General features: G+C 45.2%; 1 protein-coding gene across 3 annotated transcripts in view; it reads left to right on the top strand.

Moving 5' to 3' along the window:
* The window catches only part of smg6 (SMG6 nonsense mediated mRNA decay factor), a 534,055-nt gene that overhangs the window by 406,689 nt on the left and 100,280 nt on the right, over positions 1–27,086 (top strand). For all 3 annotated transcript variants that reach the window (XM_063031015.1, XM_063031016.1, XM_063031017.1), the window contains 2 exons: positions 11,133–11,309; positions 15,915–16,064. In XM_063031015.1, coding sequence (XP_062887085.1) covers positions 11,133–11,309; positions 15,915–16,064 — 327 coding nt within the window. The remainder of the gene's footprint in view (positions 1–11,132; positions 11,310–15,914; positions 16,065–27,086) is intronic.

The raw sequence follows: 27,086 nt of genomic DNA, 5'->3' as shown, positions 1-27,086 counted from the left end.
CCTATTGTGGTGCTAGGCAAATTGCAATGGGTCCAGGTCCTTGCTGAGGCAGGAGTTCAGTCTAGTCATGACCAACCTCTCAAAGCATTTCATCACTGTAGATGTGAGTGCTACCGGATGATAGTTATTAAGGCAGCTCACGTTATTCTTCTTAGGCCCTGGTATAATTGTTGCCTTTTTGAAAGAGGTGGAAACCTCCACCCGTAGCAGTGAAAGGTTGAAAATGTCCTTGAATACTCCCACTAGTTGGTTGGTACAGGTTTTCAGAGCCTTACCAGGTACTCCATTAGGACCTTCCGCCTTGAGAGGGTTCACTCTCTGTAAAGACAGCCAAACATCGGCCTCTGAGACAGAGATCATAGGGTCATCAGGCGCAGCAGGGATCTTCACAGCTGTAGTTATATGCTTCCTTTCAAAGCGTGCATAGAAGACAATTGAGTTCATCTGGTAGTGAAGCATCGCTGCCATTCATTGAGGATGGTGACGAAGGTATTTTGTTTTCATTGGTTGGGGCATGGAATACAAGAGTTGGAACACCATGTTACAATGAAAGACAATGTTGCTGAGACCACACTTCATTGCTGCAGCTATAGGAAGAATGTCATTGAGCTGGAAAGTGTGAAGAAAAGATTAACAGGGATGTCACCAGAACTGGAGAGGTTGAGTTATAAGGAGAGATTGGATAGGCCAGGATGATTTGTCCTGGAGCAGGGGAGGCTAACGTCCAATCTTTTGGAGCTGTATAAAATTGTTACGCACGTGGGTACAGTGAATGGTCAGTCTGTATAAATTCTAGTCACCCTATTACAGGAAGGATGGGCGGCTTTGGAGAGTCTGCAGAAGAGCTTCGGCAGGGCGCTGTCTGGATTAGAGGGTATGAGCTATGACGGGCAGTTGGACAAACTTGATTGTTTTCTCTGGAGTGGCAAAGGCTGAGGACAGACCTGACAGATGTTTATAAGGTTATGATTGACATAGACAGAGTTTCTTTTTTACCCCCAGAAGTGAATTGTCTAATAATAGAGGCCACGCATTTAAGCTGAGAGGGGCTAAGTTTAAAAGGGTTGTGCAGGGCGGAGAAGGGTGGGTGCCTGCAGTGTGTGGCTGGGGGGGTGGGGTTGTGAAGGCAGATAGGACAGAGGCTTTTAAGAAGTTTTTAGATGTTGGATGTTGTGTAGGCAGAAGGAATTAGTTTATTATGCATTAAATTACTGATTGGCACAGAATTGTGGGCTGAATGGCCTGTGTGTACTGTACTGTTCTGTGTTCTAAGATGTCATCTTCTGTCTGGGCACGTTGCAGTCTGCAGAACTCAGTATCGAATTCTCCAACTGTAGGGATCTTGCTGTTTCTATCAGAATTGACATTTTCCATCTTCCTTTGTTTTGGCTCAGTTTTTACTTGGTACAGACTGACCTGCTGGGCGTACCCACAGCCTTACCATTGTTAACACGTTGCGCAGACAGAGAGTCAGAATCAGGGTTGATATTTTCTATCTTATATGGCATTTTGTGGCAATAGTACAGTGCAGACATAAAATAACTATACATAACAGAATAAGCAGTGAATCTGATTCTAACTGCTACAACAAAGAGTATGATGTCACCCTATCGGATATATTCCTTTCCCTCCCTTACCTCAGAGGCACGTTTATTATCATTGACATACATCTTGAAATTTGTTCTATTGTGTACAGTGTAAAATATACTATGAAGTACAATAAATAGTGCCAAAAGAGAGCAAAAATAGAAGTTGTTTGTTACGTAAATTACCTTGATTTTTCTCTTTCTGAATTCTGTTGAAGGATTTATAGGCTGAACCATTAATTGGTTCTCTATCCACAGACACTGCCTGGATTGATGAGTGGTTCCAACATTTTCTGATTTTATTTCAGATTCCCAGCACCTGCAGAACTCTTGTGTTTTGATTTACAGTTTTATTTCAGTTTGATGAACTGGTGCTGAAATGGGCAGTTTCTGGCCGGCACACTGTATGAAGCAGAGAAGAGTACTGTGACAGCACAGGAGGTTGGTGGGGTGAGAAATACAGCAGGGCTGGGGGGCAGCTTGCAGGAGGGGTACAGAGGAGGTGGAGGTTTGGCGAGTGATGGTGTGAGATGTGACATGCAATGTTGACCGCAGTGAAGTACGTGGAGACGATTGGTGGGCTGTGATCAGCAGGGTAGGTGGGTGTTGTGTGGAGATGTAAAATGATGTTTACTGTTAAGAAGAGGCTGTCGCAATATAAAGAGGTACAGGAGCAGGAAACTTGGGGAGTTGCCTTTCTTTACGGGAAGCAAAGAAAACTAAGCTTGTGTTTTAACAAAAGTCCATTGAGGCCTTCAGCTTTATAAACGGACATAGCATATATAGGCTTAGAAACTACATAACCACTTCATTGTATTGTCCAGTTCTAGGCTTCCCTCTACCAGAACAGACTAAGTCAGAGAAGATTTGGTTGAATTGTATCAGAGAAACTTTATGGAAAGTTCAGAGGAGCAACTGTGTTTTTTTTATAAAGGATGACTTGAGCACCACTTTGGAGTTCTGTCCTTCTCTATGTCCTCCCTATGGAATGCATGGGTTTCCTCCGGCTACTCCGGTTTACTCCCACAATTCAAATACATACCAGTTGGTAGATTAATTGATTTTGTAAATTGTCCTGTGATTAGATTAGGGTTAAATTGTTGGGTTGTTGGGTGGGGCAGCTCAAAGGGCCAGAGGGTCTGATTCCCACTGTATCTTTAAATAAATAATAACGAGTCATTCACCAAAAATTTTGAAGGTGGGTCTTGAAAGGAATAGGGAAAGTGATACAGTCATCTCAAAAGGGATTTATATAAACGGTTAAAGGAAAATACTGCAGAACAGATGAGTAGAACTACCTGGGGAGAGTGTTCTGTCTGTAATACAAGGATTGAGACTGCTGTCCATGACAAGGGTGCTAAGCAACAAATTACAGAGGAAAAGACGTTTGTCCTGTAGAACCTGGCTGGAGGGTCTGTTCGTGTGCTGTACTGTTCTTTATCTGGATAACCTAGCCTCCCAAGGGGCTGTGATTTGAAAGTTGTTGTTACTTGCATTTAAGGACCAGAGTTTGGTGTTACAGCTGGAGTTAGTAATTGTAAACAACACATACAGTGCCTTGAAAATGTATTCAGCCCCCACAACTATTTTCACATTTTATGTCGTTTTCTATATTTGAAGTAGGATTCTTTGAGCTAATCTACAAAACATTGTGCATCATGTCAAATGAAAAGAAAAATTCGAAAACCTTTCAACAGTTTACTAAAAATTAAAAACCAAAATTGTAAGACTGAAAAAGCTTTGCAATTACTATGCTAACTTTCCTCAGGTGCAATATAATACTTTACCAACTCATCCAGTTTATCAATGTAGAAAATTGGAAATTCGTCTTTTTTCAATGAATTTGTAAGAATAAATAGCCCCCTCTCTCTAAGGTCCAAGAGTATGGTAGATTTTCAACAGTCAAACCAAAGTGAAGACAGAAGGGCATTCAAGACAAGTCAGGGAAATGATAATAGTGAAGCACAAATCTGGGGTAGAGTACAAGACCATCTCAAAGGAACTGAACATGTGCTCTGTGCTCAATGGAGTTCTTTGTGAAAAAGTGCAAAAATATGAAACCACAGCCACTCTGCCTAGGTCAGACCGCATCTTTAAACTTAGTCACTACCCCAAGAATGGCACTTGTAAGAGAGGCTACCGTGATGCCAACAGTCACTCTGAGTGAGCTGCTGAAGTCACTGGCTTCAATTGGAGATGAATTAGATGGGTTCATAATCTCTAAAGTCTTGCACGAAAAGGTTATTTATGGAAGAGTGGCAAGAAAGAAACCCTGGCTAAGTAAACAGCATATCCCTGTCTGTAAATATTTTGCAAAGTGTCACCCAGAAGATATTGTAAAGATGTGGAAGAAGGTCTTGTGATTGAATGAGACTAAAGTGGAACTTTTGGGCTTCAATACTAAGTGGTACGTGTAGCGTAGATCTAATACTGCACATCAGCCAGGTAATACCGTCCCTACAACAAAATATGGTAGAGGTATCATGCTATAGGGGTGCTTTTCAGCTGCAGGGACTGGAAACCTGGTCAGGATTGATGGGAAGATGAATGATGATAAATACAGAGAGATCCTGGATAAAAACCTACTAGCCTCTGCCAGAAAGCTTAATCTGGGGAGGAAGTTTGTCTTTCAGCAAGACAACAACCCAAAGCACACAGCCAGAGCAACCATGCAGTTGGCTTCAAATGAAGAAAATTGACATGGACTAGAAGGGCCGAGATGGCCTGTTTCTGTGCTGTGATTGTTATATGGTTATATGATGTCATTGAGTGGCCCAGTCAACTGGAGATGAAGTCCTGACCTTAACCCAATTGAACATCTCCGGCAATTCCTCAAGATTGTTGTCCACCACTGCTCCACAACTAACCTGGTACAGCTTGAGGAATTTTGCAAGGAGCAAGGGGCAAATATTGCTTTATCATGCTATGCAAAGCTAATAGAGACTTATCCAAAAAGACTATTGTCTGTAGTAGCTGAGAGAGGTAGTTCAAATAAGTACTGAACAAAGAGGGATGAATACCTTTGAACTGCTGACATTTCAGGTTTTGAATTTTTAGTTTTTCATACTTTACTACTTTCCCTGATTTTTTGGCTCTACTGTGAAAAAGGAGCATGTTTCAAAGATACATTTAATGTCAGAGAAGTGTATACAATATACATCCTGAAATTCTTTTTCTTCGCAACCATCCACAAAAACAGAGGAGTGCCCCAAAGAATAAATGACAGTTAAATGTTTGAACCTCAAAGCCCCCCTCCAGCTCCCCTTCCCACATGCACGCAGTAGCAAAGCAATGATTCCCCCTCCCCCACCAGCAAAAAAAGTATTGGTGCCCCCCCGCCCACCAAAGCATTGATAAAGACACAGACTTGCAGTACCCCAAATTCTACTTGTTCACCCAGTAATTCAACATACCACAGGATCTGTCTCTCCCTAATAAGGGTAAAAGAGGTGTTTCCATTTTACAGCGAGAGGGGAGACATAGCAAACAACTCGCTGACTTACGGTGTTAAAAGTGTGTTGTATCATTTTTCCAAGCTCTGTGCCCAAAAAACTCGAGTGATTCACAAATTAAAATTCCCAGTTAAATTGGTCAAAATCCCTGGTTGTAATATTTATGTGATCAAGGATTAGGGGCTGAATACTTTTACAAGACAATGTATAAGATAATGGAGGAACTTAGCAGCATCTGTGGAGAGGAATGATGATCTGAAGGGTCCTGATGAAACGTCATGACCCAAAACGTCAACCGTTTATTCCTCTCTATAGATGCTGCTTGACCTGCCGAGGAACAGCATTTTGTGTGTGTTGCTCTGAATTATCTTATGGTTATTGATTGTAAAACTTTCATCGTAGCTGTCTATTCACGAGCTGTTTGCTATCCTTGCACTGAAGGTGTATTTTGAAATCCACAACTATAATTATAATTGAGTTCTGATGAAGGGTCTTTGTTAGGTTGTTTCTTTTTCCATGGCCGCTGCCTGCCTTGCTAATGTTGCCAAGATTTTCTGTTTTTATTAACTATAAAATATCAGCTTTGCAAATTAGACCACAAAACAATAACATTATAGGATTAGGATTAGGCCATTTGGCCCATCGAGCCTGCTCTGCCACTTCATCATGGCTGATTTATTATCCTATTCTCCTGCCTTCTCTCCATTATCTTTGAGTGGCCCTGACTAGTCAAGAACCTATCAACCTCTGCTTTAAGTATGCTCAATGACATGGCCTCCACAGCCATGGTAATGAGTTCCTCAGATTCACCATTCTCTGGCTAAAAAAATTCTTCCTCATTTCTGTTCTAAGTGGGCGTCCCCCTATCCTGAGGCTGTGCCCTCTGGTCCTACACTTGCCCACTGCAGGAAACATCCTCTCCACGTCTACTCTATCGAGGCCTTTCAACATTCAATAAGTTTCAATGAAATCCCCCTCATTCTTCTAAATTCCAAAGAGTATAGGCCCACAGCCATCAGTCACTCCTCATTCTTTATCCCTTTCATCCCTAGAATCGTTCTGTTCAACCTTCTGTGGGCCCTCTCCAATGCCAGCTCAGATGAAGAACCCAAAACTGGGGCCCGCTGGTGGCGCAATGACATCAGCGCCAGACTTTGGAACGGAGGTTCCCGAGTTCGAACCCAGCCGGGTCCGCTCCCGTGTACGCTTTCCATCCGTGCCGGGTTGAGTGTCGAGATCGCAACTCGACCTCGTAAAATAAAGGGAAATGTCTGTGTGAGGAGTGGCTCGCCACACAGTCTCTCTCTCTCGCTCCGTGCCTTGTAAAGGCATGAAAAAGACATCGTCCCGCCAACATCACACAAGCACACGCACGTACGCACACGCCAAAAAAAATGAACCCAAAACTGCTCACAATACTCCAAGGTGCAGTCAGGCCTTATAAAGCCTCAGCATTACATCCTTGCTCTTATATTCTAGTCCTCTCAAAATTAATGTTAACTTTGCATAATTAGTATACTATTTACTACTACTAATATAAGTTACTGTATCAAAGTGTAATAATTAACTTTCAGGTATTTAATGAGAACTAATATTAATGAGGTTTATTGTTGGAGGGAAGGTGTTTGGCAAAGGAGAGTGTGTGAGTGTGGTTAGTGGTTTGGAGCCATATGGAAATTTTCAGCTCAAGCCCGATGATTGTTGATCTCGTCTGCTTTCTGATAGAGTGTTGCCCTGGAAGGGCTTCAGAGATGCTCCAGGCAGTGAATTTCATAACTCTAGGTTTTAGTTAAAAATCACAGCTTCCTGCTGTGTTCTGGATCATTACTCCTTTATAATTTTCTCTTTTGAAAGAGAAGCCAAAATAAGTCAATCCTTTTATCTGCCCATGCAGATACTTCCTTGCCGTATTGATATTCTTTGTGCTCACCTACTTGAGCCTCTTGGGTTCTAATGAATGACGTCTTTCACGGTTTTAAAAATAGAAACTGTTTTGTTAAATGACGCTGCTGCGAAATGAAGACATCTCAGGCCACACCCACTGACGTCAAACTCATTTCAGTCATAAAGCCAATGTCACTAGGGGCTGTCCTTGGATAGAAACACTCTGTTCCTTGCAACGTTAACGTAGAAAGGTGTTGCCATGGAAACTCAGGATACCTGACTGAGCAGAGAAGGGAGTGACAAAGGCAGACGCACTAAGATCCAGGGAAAAACGCAACATTATTAACTGCTGCCATCTCATTCCCTGTTGGGGCTTTCCACTCTCTTTAATGTAAGCATTTTGGTGAATATATCATTTCATTCTGATCCAGAGAGCAGCGTGGTATGAAACTTCAGCTGGCGAGAGCAACAGTAACAAAGCAATGCCTTACTCGACAAAAATAAAATTAAGGAGACCAGCCAATCCCTTAATCGCAGCAGGTACCTCATAGGTTATCAACAGGAGATTCTGCGGATGCTGATCAACACACACAAAATGCTGGAGGAACTCAGCAGCTCAGGCAGCATCTGTGGAGGGGAATAATTAGGACTGGAAAGGAAGGGGGAAGAAGCCAGAAGAAGGTGGGGAGAGGGGAAGGAGTACAAGCTGGCAGCTGATAGGTGAGACCGGGTCACAGTTTTCCATGTACACGTCTAGAGATGATTTAAATGCGATGAGCCTTGCTGCCTTTACCACCCTGTCATGCAGTCAGCTCCAGCTCACCCTCTCTCCACACAATGGTTGAAAAAATATTTTCCATCTTTCACTTACTTAAATTTGTGCGCCTTCTTTCCTTCTCCTAGACATGTTATGATTGAAAAAGCCACGTGGAAATCCCCTCCCCCCCATCACAAATTGTGACTATGTGCCAGGAAGCTGTCATTAACCTGGATAATGCTAAAGCTAAAGATGAAAGATTGGCTTTACTTGTCATTGAAACATACAGTGAAATGCATCTTTTGCACAACAACCAACACAGTATGATGATATGCAGGAGACAGTCCACAAGTGTGGCCTTGCTTCCGGCACCAACGTAGCATGCCCACAACTTACTAACCCCACCCATCTTTGGAATGTGGAAAGAAGCTGGCAAACCCAGAGGAAACCCACACAGTCATGGGAAGAACGTGCAATCTCCTTCCAGACACTGGCGGGAATCAAACCCCTATTGATGATTGCCCATGCTGTTAAGCGAATGCGCTAACCACTATACTACTGTGCCAACCCATAATATGGATGAATGAAGTGGCATTAAATGTAAAAGTGTCTGGAGATCTTAAAAGTAATAAAAAGAGGCTGAAGTATTTAGTGAATACTTTGTATTAGGAAAAATAAACGTAGGGATATTGGTGGAGAACTCTGACCTAGGTTGACCAACGTTACAAGAGATAAAACCAATACTTCCCCCAAGGTATCAAGGTACTTGAGTCCAATTGGGCAGGACTGAAGAGGGTCAAAATTAACCTTTGTTTGAAAGTGTTTCTGAGCAAGCAAATGGTGTTATTGCAGCCTGATCGTTCACAGTCTAAGGTGTCTGAGAATTTCAGTAAGGATGCATTTACCAATCTGACAGATAACGGAAATTAGTTAAAATAGCAAGAACGGATTCCAGATGGAGCATTTGTACTTGAGGATCTAAAGGTCACAATGGATAGAGAAGTGCAGTGTACAAGGATATGAACAATTAGGGTGCTTTGAACATTGTAGATTACAAGCGATTATCTTATTTTTAAAATCATCAGGGCGGCCGATAGGTGAGAGCTGTTCTCAGTCAGTAAAGGTCTGGGATGAGGAGCCAAAGATGTAATTAACTATTGGAAGTTTAGAAAAGGGATCTGTTTTTTCAAAGAAATAGGAAGAGTTGAATTTACAGTGGGTTGGAGCTTGGAGAGGAGTTGAAAGGATTTGGAAGTGGGTTGGTTCATGGGGAACGTGGTACGGAGTGCACAGCATGTATTGTTTCCTCAGCAACATACACAAAAATGGAAGTTAATAGGTTTTTGATTAATCAGGATGCCAAAGGTTAGTGGGAGGAGGCAGGAGAATGGGGTTGAGAGGGATAATAAATCAGCTGTGATTGAATTGTGGAGCAGACTCGATGGGCTGAATGGTCTAATTCTACTCCTATGTCTTGCGGTCTTATGGTGGCTGTTCAGCATTGTCGCGCTGGGCCAAAGGGCCTGTATCCGTGCTGTATTCCTGCTTAATTTAATATTTATTTTTCCTCTTTCTGTTGCTTATTTTTTTCTTCTTCATCGAGTATTGCAGTAGAGAAACAGGCTGTTCAGTTTCATGTTAATCCCATTTTCCAGCACACGGTCCATAAGTTACTCTGTCTTGGTGATTTTAGTCCTGATTCTGAAGTATTGTGAGAGGACCAGACTGTCTGGCAGTGTGTTCCCAATTCCACCCACTCTACAGTGAAAATATTCTTCTGGTTTGTCCAGGCCTCCTGACTCATCACCCATTCTACCTGTAGACTTGTATGTACACCAATGCCCTTCCGTTCCTCAGTATCCCCTAAGGGCCTACCATTCGTGCTCTTTAACCCATGAGACATAGGAGAATAACTAGGCCATTGTCCTACTCTTAGTTAGGTCATCCACTCCAAAATATGTCACCTCATTCTTGTTAGGATGAATTTGCATCTGTATCTTACCAGCTTCCTCAAACCCACTGACTCCAACATGAGGGAAAGCACCAAGATCAAACCCCTAGAGTCCAGCTGACTTGCCAAGGAAGCGGCTGGTATTTTACCTCTTCCTACTCCTGCACCTTCCCCCCCCCCCAGCTCATTCTACCACACAATACCCCCCATGACTCTTCTCCTTGCCACTGTTCCCCAGCTATTGCCAGTGATTGCCTGGGGTGGTGGTAGAGGCAGATACATTAGGGACATTTAAGAGACTCATAGCTAGGCACACGGATGATAGAAAAATGCAGGGCTACGTAAGAGGGAAGGATTAGCTTGATCTTGGAGTAGGTTAAAAGGTCGGCACAATATCATGGGCTGAAGGGCCTGTACTGTACCCAAGCACCCCACCCCCAACAGAATTTTCCACTCTTCCCCAGAACTGCTCCCACCCTTCTTACTCTCACTGCTCCATCTCTCTTCTCCCCCTCACTGCTTCTCCTGCTCACCCCACCCTTTCTCTTCCCCCCACCCGGCTCTCTTCTCCCTCCCACTTACAGCTCCAGTCCCAACCCTCCTCCCTACCTCGGCCCCCGTCCCTTTTCCCTCTCCGTTCAGTCTCTTCCATGGTATGGTGGGTACCGCGCTCCCACATACCCTCCCTGGCAGTATCAGGGCCGAGTGTGACACTCACAGTCAGTTGCTGATGATGAAGGGTTCCTGTTCGAATAAGATGAGTTTCACCCCTAACCTTGTAATCTATTAACCATTAGTATGTGTTCTTTGGTAACTCACAGTACAGTTTTATATTTTGACTTTAGAAGCTACCCACTGTCAGGGCAGCCCTTTCTGCAGTTGTAGCTGTTCGGTATTGTGCATTGAGTGGAATATACATTCCACATACATTGCAAAAGTATTTAATTTATACTTTTGTGAGAAAAAACGTCCCCTTGATTGCAAAACAACAATTGAAAAGGATCATGTTATGTTTTCAGTCTGCACTTTGTAGAAGCGGACATGAATCTATGTCAGTACTCTGCCGACCTGAAGCTGTACCCCCAGCTTAGGGTCAAGCCTGAGGTTCTGGTTTTGTGGTCACAGGTCACGCCAGTGTCAAGAGGCTGACGAGCAATATGATCATGGGTAGTTAAAATTAAAGAAAGGAGGAAGTTGATGCTATTGTGGAAATCCTTTTAGTTTCTTTTTTGTGACTTAAACCATCTTTCAAACGCCCTGCTGGTCTTTTTATGTTCCTCTTGTGATGTCGGTGGCACGTAGCGACTCCTGTGCTGTGTACTTTTGGTTCCGCTTGCGACCATCCCTGTGGCTTCTGATCCTGCCGTCAACTCAGCTTGAGCTGTCCTCCTGGTAGCCTCAATGCCGTTTGACACGTTTCTCATGAGCCTTCTGGCACTCAACCAACAATGTGGGTTTTTTTCCCCCTGCTAATGTTCTGGTTTCCTCCCCCAAAACACTAGGTAATAGCGGCTGACTGCAAGAGGGTCACAGTGCTAAAGTACTTCCTGGAAGCTCTTTGCGGCCAAGAAGAACCTCTGCTGGCATTCAAGGGTGGAAAATATGTGTCAGTGGCACCCATCCCAGACAGCCTGGGAAAGGAAGATGGAGGCCAACAGGGAAAACAACTGAAAGATCAGGTACAGCACACCAGAGGGATTTTTTTTATTCCATTTCCTGAAATTCCACTGCTGCTACGAGATCCACATGCTGTTTTCGATTTCACTGTTTAATGGATGATTTAATGGAGCTAACCTCGGCAAGGTCAAGGTTCAGGAGTAGGATAAAGTTTATAGCTGTGGCACTGATTTCACAGGGGGCCTTGCTTGGAGCACTGATACAGGAAGAGACAAACTCATTGGTTTGTGTGGAAAATTGAACAGCAGCCCACATCCTGATATGATTAGGGAATTTGCTGGTGTTCCTGCTTTTTCATATATACTCCCTTAAAGCTGCACTGTCTCCAATTCTTTGTTCACTAAGTGCTTCTTTCACTCTGAATCAGCCCGTCTAGTGAATGTATACATATCCTGCACATAGATCGGACAATGACATCTGTTTCGTGGGTTTTACCGCAGCCGAGTACATAACCAAATTCCCATCAAACCTGTGCCTTTTTGATGACATCCCCTGGTTGAGCAGCTGCCATGCTGTTTAATTTTAATCACCAATTATCAAACTGCTTGTCACTTGCTGACATGTGCCTCCCACCACATGCATGCCCACTCAAAGCCCCACACCCCTTTTGGGTAAATGTTTTTACACTAAGATGAAATATGTAAATATTGAAGAGATACTATGAAGGAATATATGAGAGAAAGTCATTAAGCTTATTCATGAGACATAAGAGCAGAATTAGGCCATTCGGCCCATCAATCCTACTCTGCCATTTATTATGGATGATTTATTATTCCTCTCAACCCCATTCTCCTGCCTTTTTCCCGTAACCTTTGACACCCTAATTAAGAACCTTTGAACCCCTGCTTTTAAAAAACCCAATGACTTAGCCTCCACAGCAGTCTATGGCAATGAATTCCCACAGATTCATCACCCTCTGGCGAAATAAATTCATCCTCACCTCCATTCTAAAGGGACGTCCTTCTACTCTGAGTCTGTGTTCTCTGGTCCTGGACACTCTCAATATTGGAAACTTCTTTCTACATGCACTCTATCTTGGCCTTTCAATATTTGGTAGATTTAGATGAGATCCCCGCCCCCCCCCCCCATTCTTCTAAAGTCCAGGGAATACCGATCCAGAGCCATCAAAGGCTCCTCATACAGTAATCCTTTCATTCCCAGTGTCATTCACACGAACATCCTCTGGACCCGCTCCAGTACCAGCTTTCTTAGATATGGGGCCCTAACTGCTCATAATACTCCAAATGTTGCCTGTCCAGTAATGGTGAAATAACATTTCACCATTAAATCCTTGCTTTCATATTCTAGTTCTCTGGAAATGAATGCTAACATTGCATTTGCATTTCTTACTGTCAACTCAACCCGCAAGTTAGCCTTTAGGAAATCCTGCACGAGGACTCCCAAATATTTTTGCACCTCTGACTTCTGAATTTGCGCTCTGTTTAGAAAATAATCTACATCTTTATTCTTCATTGCTTGCAGCTCAGCTCCACCTCTCCACCTTTGTGCCATATCTCTTGCTGCCCTTGCTGCACAGCATTGGTCATCCTCCAGCCTGAAGCCTTTGGCCTCAGTGTTGGCATTCCTTTACCTCCCATTCCCTTCCCATTGTTTACCTCGTGGTTCAACGTGGGCTGCCATAACCGGTGAGCTAGACAATAAAACCACCTGTATCAGTGAACCACTTCAACTCCGTTGCAAATAAGCTACTTGCTTCAGACCTCTATAGATGTAGCTCACCACCCTGCCCACAGCCCCTGCAGAGAAACCTCTTTGTGCCAGCTACAAACTGCGGCACCTCAGCTTAACTAGACCGTAAGATAGAGAGGAATAAACCATTCGGCCCCTTGAGTCTGCTTTGCCATTCAATCATGGCTGATTTATTTCTCAACCCCATTCTCCTTTTTCTACCCATAACCATAACCACCATTTCTGGCACTCTCAAAAACACTGCACTTTGAACATGCCCTTCCCATTCCTAATGGAGCAGTTTCTGGGCTTAGAGGTTGGTCTCCCTATCCCCAGAAAGGTGAAGCAGAGGTCCCTCACTTCCCTCTGCACGAGCCATTGGAAGAGAAGCCAGCTATTGAGGTCTCTCACTGTGAGCTTCTGACATCTCTTCCTGAGACGTGAAGAGAGGCACGATGGGCCCGTGCCAGAGTCAGTGCCTTGAAGGTAAAGTAGGAAGGTGTTGGATCCAGCAATCTGACCGATTGGCAAAGAGGAAACTGGAATGTACCACGTTACCAAGGGAGCATTCTTTCAGTTACTGGCTTGCCAGCAAATACTCAACATCTGATTCAAGTCATAAGGATTTTTACAATTTAAATAAAAAAAGTTTAACATACAGGTTCTCAGCTGGTAAGTGGGTTTGGGTTATGGGGAGAAGATGGGAAAATGGAATTGAGAGATAAATCAGCAATGACTGAGTGGCAGAACAGACTCAAAGGACCGAATGGGTGAATTCTGCTGCTGCATCTTCTGGTTTAATTAAGCTGAGATGCCACAGTTTATAGTGGGCACAAAGGTGCAGTACCAGCTGCATGCTGCCACAGATGGCGCTTGGCTAATGGTTGGCAGTTACCAAGGATGTTCTATGTTTATGTTCATCCCACTGGGTGCCACACCCTCCCCGTGCCTGTTTTCTCTGACTGTGTAGGAAAGAGACTATCGGCTGCCTCAGCTTGCCAGAGTATATTTTGTTTTATTTCTTTTCTTATTTAAAAGTGCAGTCTGTTGCGGGTATGGCTTCCAGGCTTGTGAGTATTCATAGGCTCCTAACTGAGGAGGACATCACAGCTTGTCCTTTAAAAGATTAGCTTTATTTGTCATATGCACATCAAAATATACAATGAAATATGTTGTTTGTGTAAACAACCAACAAAATTTGGCAATGTGCTAAGAGTAGCCTGCAAGTGTCACCGTGCCCCGAATTCACTAAGCCTAACCCACGTGTCTTTTTGGACTGCGGGGGGCGGGGGGGGAACCGAAACACTGAGAGGAAACCCGGGCGGTCTACAAGCTCCTTATAGACTGTGGTGGCAATTAAACCCCGATCTTACAGCTGGTGTGGTAAAGCATTATACTAACCTCCCGCTATGCTACTGTGCTGTCCCTTGCCCTCACCTGTTGTCCTGTTAGCCTGGGCTCCTAGCAGTGGGCAGCAGTCTCTAGTGATCTACATGTTGCTCAATCCCACTAGCCTAGTCCATACAATAAAAACCCTGCACATGAAATCCTCATTCCCAGCTCATTGTACTTTTGAACCAACATTGTAATCTAGAAGGTAGCAATGTTCCAAGATGCTGAGCCTAGTAGTGACAGGTGTATGTGGGTGGTGCTGTTGGACTCAGTCGCTCTCTGTTTCCTGGTCTGTATGGGCTTTATACCACTGAATCAATGTTAGCAGTGAGTTCAGTTGAAACTGTGGGCTAATAGTGGAATAGTGGCAGCCTAAATCAGTAGTGACGAATGACTTAAATTCCGTCAGCTGATCAATCCCTGATTGAAATCATAGTGTCCTCATGATCTAACCTGGTGGCCCCCGATTTTTTAACAAAACCCTCATTGTTCAAACACCTCCCTCATCCCATGAACCCTGATCACATCACAGGCCACTCCTTTTAAAGTGTTAGAAATGGCCAGAAAATTCCAGAAAAGTACAAGTGGTCCTAAGGCTGTGGTCACTTAAAGTAGTAAATCTATTTCTGTATTCTGTCAACTCTTCTACCAAATTTCCTCAAAATTATTGAAGTGGCGTGGGCCTTCTGTACTCTCTGCACCCCTGTCTGCCACCCCAGCACCTGTGGTTGAAACACTGGCCAAACTGTTGACACCTAGCAATGAAATCAGTATTCCATGAGTTGCTGCTGTGAACCTTGCATGCTGCAATGTGCAGTGGGAGCCAGAGGCCTCCCTTCCTGGCCAGCAAAGAACACACAGACACTACCAGTGCTCTGAATTCTCTGGAGTGAATCACTTTCAGCTGTGTGGCAGTGTGAAGCCTGAGCAAAACTGCTTTTTCCACTGATGAAGTGGAGGGTGTGACAGCAGAATGCTGGCTTTTCACACAGGCAAGCTGAGTTGCACAGAGCCAGGTGAGATACTTGGAATCAGTCCTTTCAGCCCTTGGTGCCAGTAAGCGTCGAGGTAACAGTGGAGCAGATGTGACCTCCTTCCCTCTAGCAGGGTGGTGCCTGTCATTTGTATCTTTGGTTGGTTGCCCAATCATGCAGTTTGCCTCTGCAGCCAGAGGTAATATCTGCTGGGGCAGGACTCTGCCAATAGCATGATGCAGGACTTGTGGAAGCTCTCCAGTAGACCTGGTGTTTTCAAATATTAGAATTTAACTTGAGAAATCTGGATTTGGAGTCTACTAGAGCTACCAGACCTGCTTGGTAATCCATGTTTATCTAGGTTTTTTGGCAGCAGAGGCATTATTAATCACCGAGGCATGAATATGACAGCTGAAATGTGTGTTGCTGAACTTTAGTTTAATGTATGGGGCTGAATATTGAAGATGGCAGCGCCTTGCTGCATCTTGTTAATAGCAATCTCATTTTTCACCGTTGCTCACTTCAGTTCTGTTGCCAACCATTTGTGCACAGGAAGAAGATGTCATCATTGAAGAATACGAGGGACAGGACACTGAAGCTGAAGGCAGCGGAGAGGAAGATGATATAAAGGAGCTGAGAGCAAAAAAGCAAGCTCTGACTAAAAAGTTTGCTGAGCAGAAGCGCAGACAGGAAAAGATCCAGGTACCCAAGGCTCTTCACTGGGGAGAAAACTTTCCATCTTTTTTTTCTTTCATTTCTGTCAGCCTTGAACTGGAGCCAGAAGCATCTGTCTAGCCATATGCTTCAAACTCTTGTGCTATGTAGGGCTGGTTATAAAATAGGCAAACCAAAGACCCTTTTGGGAAAATGCACATGTGTGCCCTCGAGGCTTTGGCTTTGCTCCTGAACAGACTCAAGTTATTTTTCCAAACCCAGCTTAACCTTTTAAAAGTACGATAAATGTTTTAAAATGTTAATATCAACAGAGTCTGATGTTTCCTTCTCGATTTATCCATTCAGAAAAAGTGTGTTTTTAGACAGCTCTCCCAAAGACTCATTTGTTAAAGTTAATTTCATGTATTTTTACAACTAGCTCTCTGCTTAGGACCCAGCGGCTCGTATTAAAATCGATCACTGACAGTTAACCTGTGCACTAGCTAGAACTGATTTCTTATTTTTGGCATGTCTGATCCCTGTTTTAGTTCAATTAACTCTTTCAGTGCTAAAATATTGCTGCCATTACTTATGTCCAAGCCCTGTGCTGTTTCCTTAACGTGATTTATTTTAGGCATATCTTTATCATTGAGCTACAAACCTTAAAGGTTGTGGAAAAAATATTGCAGGATGTTGGGTAGTATTGCTTGGAACATTGTGTGTGTGTGTGTGTGTGTGTGTGTGTGTGTGTGTGTGTGTTTGTGTGTTTTGTCTTAACAACCTCTGTTACCTGGACAACAGGGAATCTCAGTCACCCAGGAGTCCATTCTCTCAGGTGCCAGTTACACTGTTCTCAATAGGATAATTTGCAAGCATTGCTGTTTTATAGTACAGGGATGTGTGATTATTGACAAAGGAAACCACAAACCAAGTGTAACTACTTCACACTTCGGGATTAATTTTTATGACAGGATGTTGCCAGCGCAGCGAATGAGAAGCCTGACAAAGCAAGAACCAGGCCGATTTGTAGTTTAGGGCTGAGGGGGTGAAGAAGGCTGACAGGGTTGGGATGAGATCCAGACAGATACCTAGGTGAGGTGGGCTGTTGGAACCTGCCATTTCCACCTCGTGTTCCTCTGGAGATGGCGGTCTGGCTCGGCGCAATACAAGGAGGGACAGATTCCAGGGCCAAGCCTTTCTGCCTCTTGGATGCTGTGCTCTCTTGGGCTCACTCAATCAGTCACACACTCCTAATACATAACAACAATCCGTAGCTCAGACACAGGCTGTCCCAGGGCACCCTACAACCAGAGCCCAAGTGGTACTATGTAAATGTAGTCTTTCTTTCCCTCTTCCCACTGAGGATTCAACTTGAATGTGTCAGTAATATTAGACTGACTGTCCCTGGTGTTTACCAGGGACTACAGGTTCAAAATACTTTGTTGAATTCAGTAAATAGGGTGTTTCTGAAGTTGTTACTGGTACTTTGTTAGATCATCACACTGGTAAACTCCGATATTTAGATTTCGAGAAAATCATTGCTCCAGAATAATTCCCTTCCACTGCTGGAAACACTTTTTGTTTTCTATTTACTACCAAGTCCCCTCATGACTCTTCATTAGATCTGATCTCTTCCCAGCCTCTTGTGATGTGGGGAGAACCCCTGTTGCTGTTCCAGTCACCTTTGAAACTGAAGCCCCTGATCCTACAGAACTACCTCTGGACACTAATGAATCTTTTTCGTACCAAGCTGGACAGTGCAACCAGAACTGAGCGACAGTTTTTTATCTGGTACCTGTGTTGGTCATGGTCCCTCAAGGATCCATTCCCAAGGCCTTACCTATACACCCCAATTTCCAAAGAGAGCCCTAGGCTTTATTAGACACCACAGCCCCTACCCCCGCTCATTAACACTTTCCTGGAAAGTTGGTGGAGAGATACATGAAGTGACTCTCCAGCCCAGGAGACACAAGGTGAAAGCCAGTGTTGTGGGTTGAAACCTGCATTAGGACTGAGAGGAGATAGGACAAATTGCAAGTACGTAATGGCATGAGATAGAGGCTGGAAGATGGGTGAGAGGTGGAACCAGATAGATGTTCCAGCTCCCATCTACACTCCTCCACCCCACATTCTCTATGTCCTGCTGTACACTAGCAGCCTTTCCTGTTCTCTCTCAGTCTTCACATTGTGCCTCCATAGATGCCGCCCGACCTGCTGAGTTCTCCGGCATTTTGTGTGTGTGTTGCTCAGGATTTCCAGTATCTGCAGAATCTCTTGTGTTATGTTAAAAGGCATAGATCGAGTGAACAGCCTTGTTTCCAGAGCAGAAATGGCTAATACAAGGGAGCATAATTTTAAGATGATTGAAGGGAAGTATAGGGGTATAGGAAAGTCAGAGGTAGGTTTCCTTACACAGGGGGTGAGTGCATGGAACACCCTATCTGGGGTGGGGGTAAAGGCAGATACAGTACATGAGGGATGGAAGGAAGGGTTAGATTGGTCTTGGAGTAGGTTAAAGGGTTGGCACAACATTGTGGGCTGAAAGGCCTCCCCCTGTAGCTTTTTTGGAATTCTGGCCTGTTCAATCATCCTTCAGGGATTCCAGTCTCATCCTGCTGCTCCTCCTCTCCTCTGCCGTCAGATTCCAGCCTTCCCTCCATCCCTCAGGAATTCTGACCTTGAGATTACTGAACATCCTCAGGAAAAAAGCGAGGTTTGCTGACATTAGAACTGGATGCTGATAACTGCTTTCTCCTGGATTTATTGCTGAAGCCCACATACTATATAATTCTGTGCAGATGGTCACTGTTTGAATGAAGCACACACCATGGATGTGTCTCATGACACATGTTCAGAGTTCGTCATGTAATAGAGACAAAGGTGCATTGAGTATGAGATTATGATGATGACAAGAAGTTGATCTATTTAGTAGTGGGATGGGTTGTGAGGTGGAGATACATCTGTACTGAAGGAGGTGTAAGGAGCTCCTTCCCTCCGCTAGCCTGCAGGTCACCCTTAGGCAAGGTGTAGCACCTGCTTAGCCTCCGATCAGGGTCACGTGGACCCATGGGAGCAGGTGGTGGATGGTCGTATGAGCAGCTGGTGCACATCACAGGTCCTGGTTATGCAACTCCTGATGCCAGCAGACAGTCTCTGAAGAATATTGATAATGGCCGGGGGTCACCCATCTTGTAAAAACACTGCCTGGAAGAAAGCAATGGCAAACCACTTCTGTAGAAGAACTTGACAGGAACAATCATGGTCATGAGACCACGATGGTCCACGTTATACGATATGGCACATAATGACGATGAGTATTTGGAATGTGAATGGGTTTCAAATGCTAATTAAGTTGCAAGGCATTAGTGCTCACTTATATTGCTCACCCAGATTCTGGGTACTTTTGATATGGACTCTTTGTGCCTATTTTCAGTGAGCTGTTAGGCTCGGCATTTGATCCAGATCCTTCACTTGTTCTTAGACCTGTCTGGGAAACTGCCTCTCTCAGTCTCATTGACCACCATACCTAAATCAGATCAAAGACACAGATGCACTGAATGGATTCTGGTTGCCTCCCAGTTACATAAACTGGAGATAATCCTAAATAATCTGAAACATTTATAATTATTTAACAACCAAGGAAGTACTACTTAATAATCCTCACTGAGATGAACAAAATCTTAAACACAAGGAAATCTGCAGATGCTGGAATTTCAAGCAACACACATAGAGGTTGCTAGTGAACGCATCAGGCCAGGCAGCATCTCTAGGAAGAGGTACAGTTGACGTTTTGGGCCGAGACCCTTGTTAGGACTAACTGAAGGAAGAGTTAGTAAGAGATTTGAAAGTGGGAGGGGGAGATCCAAAATGATAGGAGAAGACAGGAGGGGGACGGATGGAGCCAAGAGCTGGACAGGTGATTGGCAAAAGGGATATAAGAGGATCATGGGACAGGAGGCCTAGGGAGAAAGAAAAGGGGAGGGGGAACCCAGAGGATTGGCAAGGGGTATAGTGAGATGGACAGAAGGAGAAAAAGGAGAGAGAGAAAAAGAATGTGTATATATAAATAAATAACGGATGGGTTATGAGGGGGAGGTGGAGCATTAGCGGAAGTTAGAGAAGTCAGTGTTTATGCCATCAGGTTGGAGGCTATCCAGACGGAATATAAGGTGTTGTTCCTCCAACCTGAGTGTGGCTTCATCTTTACAGTAGAGGAGACCATGGATAGACATATCAGAATGGGAATGGGATGTGGAATTAAAATGTGTGGCCACTGGGAGGTCCTGCTTTCTCTGGCGGACAGAGCGTACGTGTTCAGCGAAACGATCTCCCAGTCTGTGTCGGGTCTCGCCAATATATAGAAGGCCGCATCGGGAGCACCGGACGCAGTATATCACCCCAGCCAACCCACAGGTGAAGTGTTGTCTCACCTGGAAGGACTGTCTGGGGCCCTGAATGGTAGTGAGGGAGGAAGTGTAAGGGCATGTGTAGCACTTGTTCCGCTTACAAGGATAAGTGCTGGGAGGGAGAACGGTGGGGAGGGATGGGGGAGACGAATGGACAAGGGAGTCCCATAGGGAGCGATCCCTGTGGAAAGCAGAGGGGCGGGGGAGGGAAGGATGTGCTTAAAGGTGGGATCCCATTAGAGGTGGTGGAAGTTATGGAGAATTATATGTTGGACCCGGAGGCTGGTGGTGTGGTAGGTGAGGACAAGGGGAAGCCTATTCCTAGTGGGGTGGTGGAAGGATGGAATGAGAGCAGATGTGCGTGAAATGGGAGAGATGCGTTTGAGAGCAGAGTTGATGCTGGAGGAAGGGAAGCCCCTTTCTTTAAAAAAGGAGGACATCTCCTTCGTCCTGGAATGAAAAGACTCATCCTGAGAGTAGATGCGACGGAGACGGAACTCTTCTTCTGCCGGCACAGTCTTCAAACCTACTTCTTCTGCAAGGACTCTCCCACCCCCACCGATGACCCCCTTCTCCCATCTTCAACCCTCCTCCTCTTCATGGACACCCCGCTCTGGTCTTCTGCCTGCTCTGGATCTCTTTATTGCTAACTGCTGATGGGACATCAACTGTCTCGACTTCACTGCACCTTGTTCCAATTCCGACCTCACTCCTTCCGAACACTCTGCTCTCCACTCCCTCCGCACTAATCCTAACCTTACTATTAAACCTGCCGATAAGTGGGGTGCTGTTATAGTCTGGCGCACTGACCTCTACCTTGCCAAGGCACAGTAACAACTCACGGATACCTCTTCTTATTTACCCCTTGTTCATGACCCCACTAAGGAGCACCAGGCCATTGTCTCCCACACCACCACCAACTTTATCCGCTCAGAGCAATCTCCCATTCACTGCTACCAACCTTTTAGTTCCCACACCACGCACTTCCCGTTTCTACCTCCTACCCAAGATCCACAAACCTGCTTGTCCTGGCCGACCTATTGTCTCAGCTTGCTCCTGCCCCCCCGAACTCGTTTCTACATACCTCGACACGGTTTTATCCCCCCTTGTTCAATCCCTTCCTACCTATGTTCGTGACACTTCTCACGCTCTGAAACTTTTCGATGATTTTAAGTTCCCTGGCCCCCACCGCTTTATTTTCACCATGGATGTCCAGTCCCTATATACTTCCATCCCCCATCAGGAAGGTCTCAAAGCTCTCCGCTTCTCTTTGGATTCCAGACCTAACCAGTTCCCCTCTACCACCACTCTGCTCCGTCTAGTGGAATTAGTCCTTACTCTTAATAATTTCTCCTTTGGCTCCTCCCACTTCCTCCAAACTAAAGGTGTAGCCATTGGCACCCATATGGGTCCTAGCTATGCCTGCCTTTTTGTTGGCTTTGTGGAACAATCTATGTTCCGTGCCTATACTGGTATCTGTCCCCCACTTTTCCTTCGCTACATCGACGACTGCATTGGTGCTGCTTCCTGCACGCATGCTGAGCTCGTTGACTTTATTAACTTTGCCTCCAACTTTCACCCTGCCCTCAAGTTTACCTGGTCCATTTCCGACACCTCCCTCCGCTTTCTAGATCTTTCTGTCTCTGTCTCTGGAGCCAGCTTATCCACTGATGTCTACTATAAGCCTACTGACTCTCACAGCTATCTGGACTATTCCTCACCCTTTCTCTTGCAAAAATGCCATCCCCTTCTCGCAATTCCTCCGTCTCCGCCGCATGTGCTCTTAGGATGAGGCTTTTCATTCCAGGACGAAGGAGATGTCCTTTTTTTAAAGAAAGGGCCTTCCCTTCCTCCACCATCAACTCTGCTCTCAAACACACCTCTCCCATTTCACGCACATCTGCTCTCACTCCATACTCCTGCCACCCCACCAGCCTCCGGGTCTAACATATAATTCTCCGTAACTTCCGCCACCTCCAACGATCCCACCACTAAGCACATCTTTCCCTCCCCCCTCTCTCTGCTTTCCACAGGGATCGCTCCCGACACGACTCCCTTGTTCATTCGTTTCCCCCATCCCTCCCCACCGATCTTCCTCCCGGCACTTATCCTTGTAAGCGGAACAAGTGCTACACATGCCCTTACACTTCCTCCCTCACTACCATTCAGGGCCCCAGACTGTCCTTCCAGGTGAGGCGACACTTCACCTGTGAGTTGGCTGGGGTGATATACTGCGTCCGATGCTCCCGATGTGGCCTTCTATATATTGGCGAGACCCGATGCAGACGGGGAGATCATTTCGCTGAACACGTACGCTCTGTCCGCCAGAGAAAGCAGGATCTCCCAGTGGCCACACATTTTAATTCCACGTCCCATTCCCATTCTGACATATCTATCCATGGTCTCCTCTACTGTAAAGATGAAGCCACACTCAGGTTGGAGGAACAACACCTTATATTCTATCTGGGTAGCCTCCAACCTGATGGCATGAACATTGACTTCTCTAACTTCCGCTAATGCCCCACATCCCCCTCGTACCGCATCCATTACTTATTTCTATACACACATTCTTTCTCTCTCTCTCTCTCTCCTTTTTCTCCCTCTGTCCCTCTCACTATACCCCTTGCCCATCCCCTGGTTTCTCTCCCCCCCCCCCCCACCGTCTTTCTCCCTGGACCTCCTGTCCCATGATCCTCTCATATCCCTTTCGCCAATCACCTGTCCAGCTCTTGGCTCCATCCCTCCCCCTCCTGTCTTCTCCTATCATTTTGGATCTCCCCCTCCCCCTCCCACTTTCAAATCTCTTACTAACTCATCCTTCAGTTAGTCCTGACGAAGGGTCTCGGCTTGAAACGTCGACTGTACCTCTTCCTAGAGATGCTGCCTGGCCTGCTGTGTTCACCAGCAACTTTGATGTGTGTTGAACAAAATCTTGAAGGTTTGAATCCCAGCAATGTGTGCTCCAGGCCAAGATCCTTCATGAGGATTATGTGAACCTCCTGAGGAAGGGTCTCAGCCTGAAATGTCAGCTCTTTATTCCTCTCCATAGATGCTGCCTGACCTGCTGAGTTCCTCCAGCATTTCGTGTGAGTTAATCTAGATTTCCAGCATCTGCAGAAGCTATGTTTAGGACAGTGCTCAGTGGGTTTCTGGAAATGTGGAGTGTTGAGCAGACTTCTTTGTTTTTCCTTGACACAGGTTTGCCTTTCTCTGGCCTCAGTATGCATTGGCTGCTATCCAGACCATAGTTTTCCTTTGATAAATCTTGCTTTACACTCTCTTCCTTGCCCACTTCTCCCTTTGACCCCATTTCTCCTCTTTGTGCCTTGTTTTTCTTCTGGCAACATTTTCCCTCAGTTGTCCAGCTGAGCTTTGTTCCTCTTGTTGCTGGAGCAGCCTTCGGTTCCACATTGGAGGCTGGTCAACAAGGTTCAGTCGCTCGACATTCAAGATGAGATAGCAGAATTGGATTCAGCATTGGCTTATTGGGAGACGTCAGAGAGTGGCTGTCGATGATGTCTCTCTGACTGGAGGCCTGTGACTAGTGGAGTGCCGCAGGGATCGGTGATGGGTCCATTGTTGTTTGTTATCTGTATCAATGATCTGGGTGATAATGTGGTTAACTGGATCAGCAGATTTGCAGATGACACCAAGATTAGGGGTGTAGTGGACAGCAAGGAGACTACCAAAGCTTGAAGAAAATGGTCAGGACCTGCTAGGAAAATGAGCTAAAAATGATGAATGGAATTTAATGCACACAAGTGTGAGGCATTGCACTTTGGGAGGACAAACCAGGATAGGTCTTGCACAGTGAGCAGTAGGGCACTGAGAAGAGGGGTAGAGCAGGGATCTGCGAATACTGATCCATAATTCATTGAAAGTAGCATTTTAGGTAGATAGTGTCATAAAGAATGCTTTTGGCATATTGATCTTCATAAATCAAGGCAGTGGGTGCAGAAGTTGGGATGTTATGTTGAAGTTCTCTAAGACGTTGATGAGGCCAAATTTGAGTATTGTGTGCAGTTCTGGTCAGCTGCGTACAAGAAGATTAAATGATTGCAGTGAAAATTTACAAGGATGTTGCTGGGTCTTGAGAACCTGAGTAATAGGGAACGGTTGAACTGGTTAGGACCTCATTCCCTGGAGTGTGGCAGAATGAGGGAGATTTGATAGAGAGATACAAAATTCTGGGGGATATAGATGGGGTAAACACAAGCAGGCTTTTTCCACTGAGGTTGGGTGAGACTGGAACTAGAGGTCATAGGTTAAGGGTGAAAGGTGAAATATTTAGGGAAACCTGAGGGGGAACTTCTTCCCTCAGAGGGTGGTGAGAGTGTGGAATGAGCTGCCAGCACAAGTGATGGGTGCAGGTTCAGTTTTAACATTGAAGAGAAGTTAGGGTAAATACGTGGGTGGCAGGGGTATGGTGCAGGTGCAGCTCGGTGGGACTAGCCAGAATAACCGTTCAGCACAGACTAGATGGGCTGAAAGGTCTGTTTCTGTGCTGTACTGGCGCTATGACTCTTCACCTCCCAGTTCACCCTCCTCTGGGGCCATCATAGTCTTGCTAAACAGTTTCCTAATCGCAGTTTCCAGTGGCTACTAAGCCAGTCCAAGGAATCTGGCACCCATCTTTCCTTCAGGTGAATTAATGTCTCTGGGTTAATATGGCTCAAAGTAACAGAACAGCAGTTGAAGACTGAATGAAAGTCAGTTCTCCAGTTTGGATTGGATAATTGTATGGCCTTGCAAGAAGGTTGACTCAGGGTACGGTTGATCATTGCTGAGACCCAGTGGTGTATTTCTGTGGTTGGAAGCTGGTCGAACTCCCACAGTCTCTGGATGCCATTACTGCCTGTGTGTCAGCCACTGCCAAGAAATACCAAAGCTCTTTAGATTTGTGCTAATGTGGTTTGTCCTGATGGATATGATACGTTGCATTCTATACTGGGCAAAATGGATCTCTCCTGTGGATTTAGCAGTAATTTACTTCAGATGGTAATAAAGAGGAGAATTGGTTTCCCAGTGAATCAGGCACTTAGCTGATTACAAAAAGGCTTAATCTATCATATGAGCTGGTATGAAGTGATAATGTTGTCTGTTCTTGATTCCCTAATAGTTCTGCTTGCATCCACAATGGTAAACTTCTTCATAACGTACACACGTACCTCTTGCAGACTAAATCAGGTCTTTCTCGTTCTGAGCTTTTGTTCACCCGAGCAGCCTGCCACTGGACAATCAGCTGTTGGTTATAACAGTGGTTCCCAATGAAACATCACAAGTCCTGGTTATGCAACCATTGACGCCAGGCAGACAGTCGCTGAAGAGTAGTGACAATGCTGGGGTCACTGTCTTGTAAAGACATTGCCCAGAAGAAGGCAATGCAAACCACTTCTGTAAAAGAACCTGCCAAGAACAATCACGGTCATGGAAAGACCATGATCACCTAAGTCACAGGACATCGCACAAATGAACAAGCCCAATGAAAAGAGCTGTGAACCTCAACACCCCACTCCTCTCACAACCATCAACACCCCCTCCCTCTCCACTGCTCTCATCACCCCCTCCCCAACCCTCACTGCCCCCTCCACAGATGCTGCCTGCCCATCTCCAGCATTCTCCATTTTTATATCAGGTTCCAGCATGAGCGTTTGTTGTTTTCTCCCATTCCCATTTGTGTCTGGGTCTGTTCTTGCTGTACACATTCCAGGATGAAGCATTAGTAAGGAGTAATTCTAAGGTGCGATAATTGGTTTTATCATGTTGCTCTACACTAACTGCACTGCATATGGCAGTCTTGTCAAACCTGCCTTGCTTGCAACCCCTTTGGCTTGAATTAAAACTGTCCATTCTTTGTGGCTTGTATCTCTCCCCATTGCCCAGGTCAGCCTCTGTCCTGCCTTGTTGCCTTCTGTTAGGGGTGCAAGATGGATGTGAAGAGACAGGGCAGTTTGCACCCAGTCTTTGTGGAGAGGATGTTTCCTATAGTGGGGTGTCCAGAACTAGAGAGCACAGCCTCAAAATTGAGGGGCGACCTTTAGAACAAAGGTAAGCAGGTTGTTTTTCAGTCAAAGAGTAGTAAGTCTATGGAATGCACTGCTAAAGACTGCAGTGGAGGCCAAGTCCGTGCTTTATTTAAGGCGGAAGTTGATCTTTTCCAGATTGGTCAGGGTATCAGAGGATGTGGTGAGAAGGCAAGTGTATGGAGTTGAGTGGGATCCAGGATCAGCCATGATGGAATAGCAGAGCAGACTCGATGGGCTGAATGGCCTAATTCTCCTCCTATGGTCTTATCTACCTGTTAATTTTATCAGAAATTATCAGGAATCAGAAACACAACATTCTCTTTCAACCCCAGCCTTGGTTTAGGAAGAATTTCACATGGTTTCTATAAAGAATTACTTCCGTCCTGGCATCTTTTGCACCTTACAGCCAAGTTCATTCTGATCTCAGTCTGAGAACGACAGGTGTGATTTCAGCTTCCCCATCCCAAGCATTAAGCACCAGTGCCCACAGCAGGAATATTGTTCATCAGTCTAATCTCCACATGGGCCTCTTGCACACTCTCACTCATCCAGTTAAACATTTAACTGTTTTCATACTCGCCCCTTTCACTTCCACTGTGATTTAATGTTCTACGCTGAAACATTTTGCACACTACTCA

The sequence above is a fragment of the Mobula hypostoma genome, chromosome 23 (assembly GCF_963921235.1).
Source record: "Mobula hypostoma chromosome 23, sMobHyp1.1, whole genome shotgun sequence".
Lineage (NCBI taxonomy): Eukaryota > Metazoa > Chordata > Chondrichthyes > Myliobatiformes > Myliobatidae > Mobula > Mobula hypostoma.
The sequence above is the reverse complement of the archived record's forward strand: the minus strand, read 5'-3'. Positions and strand labels throughout refer to the sequence as shown.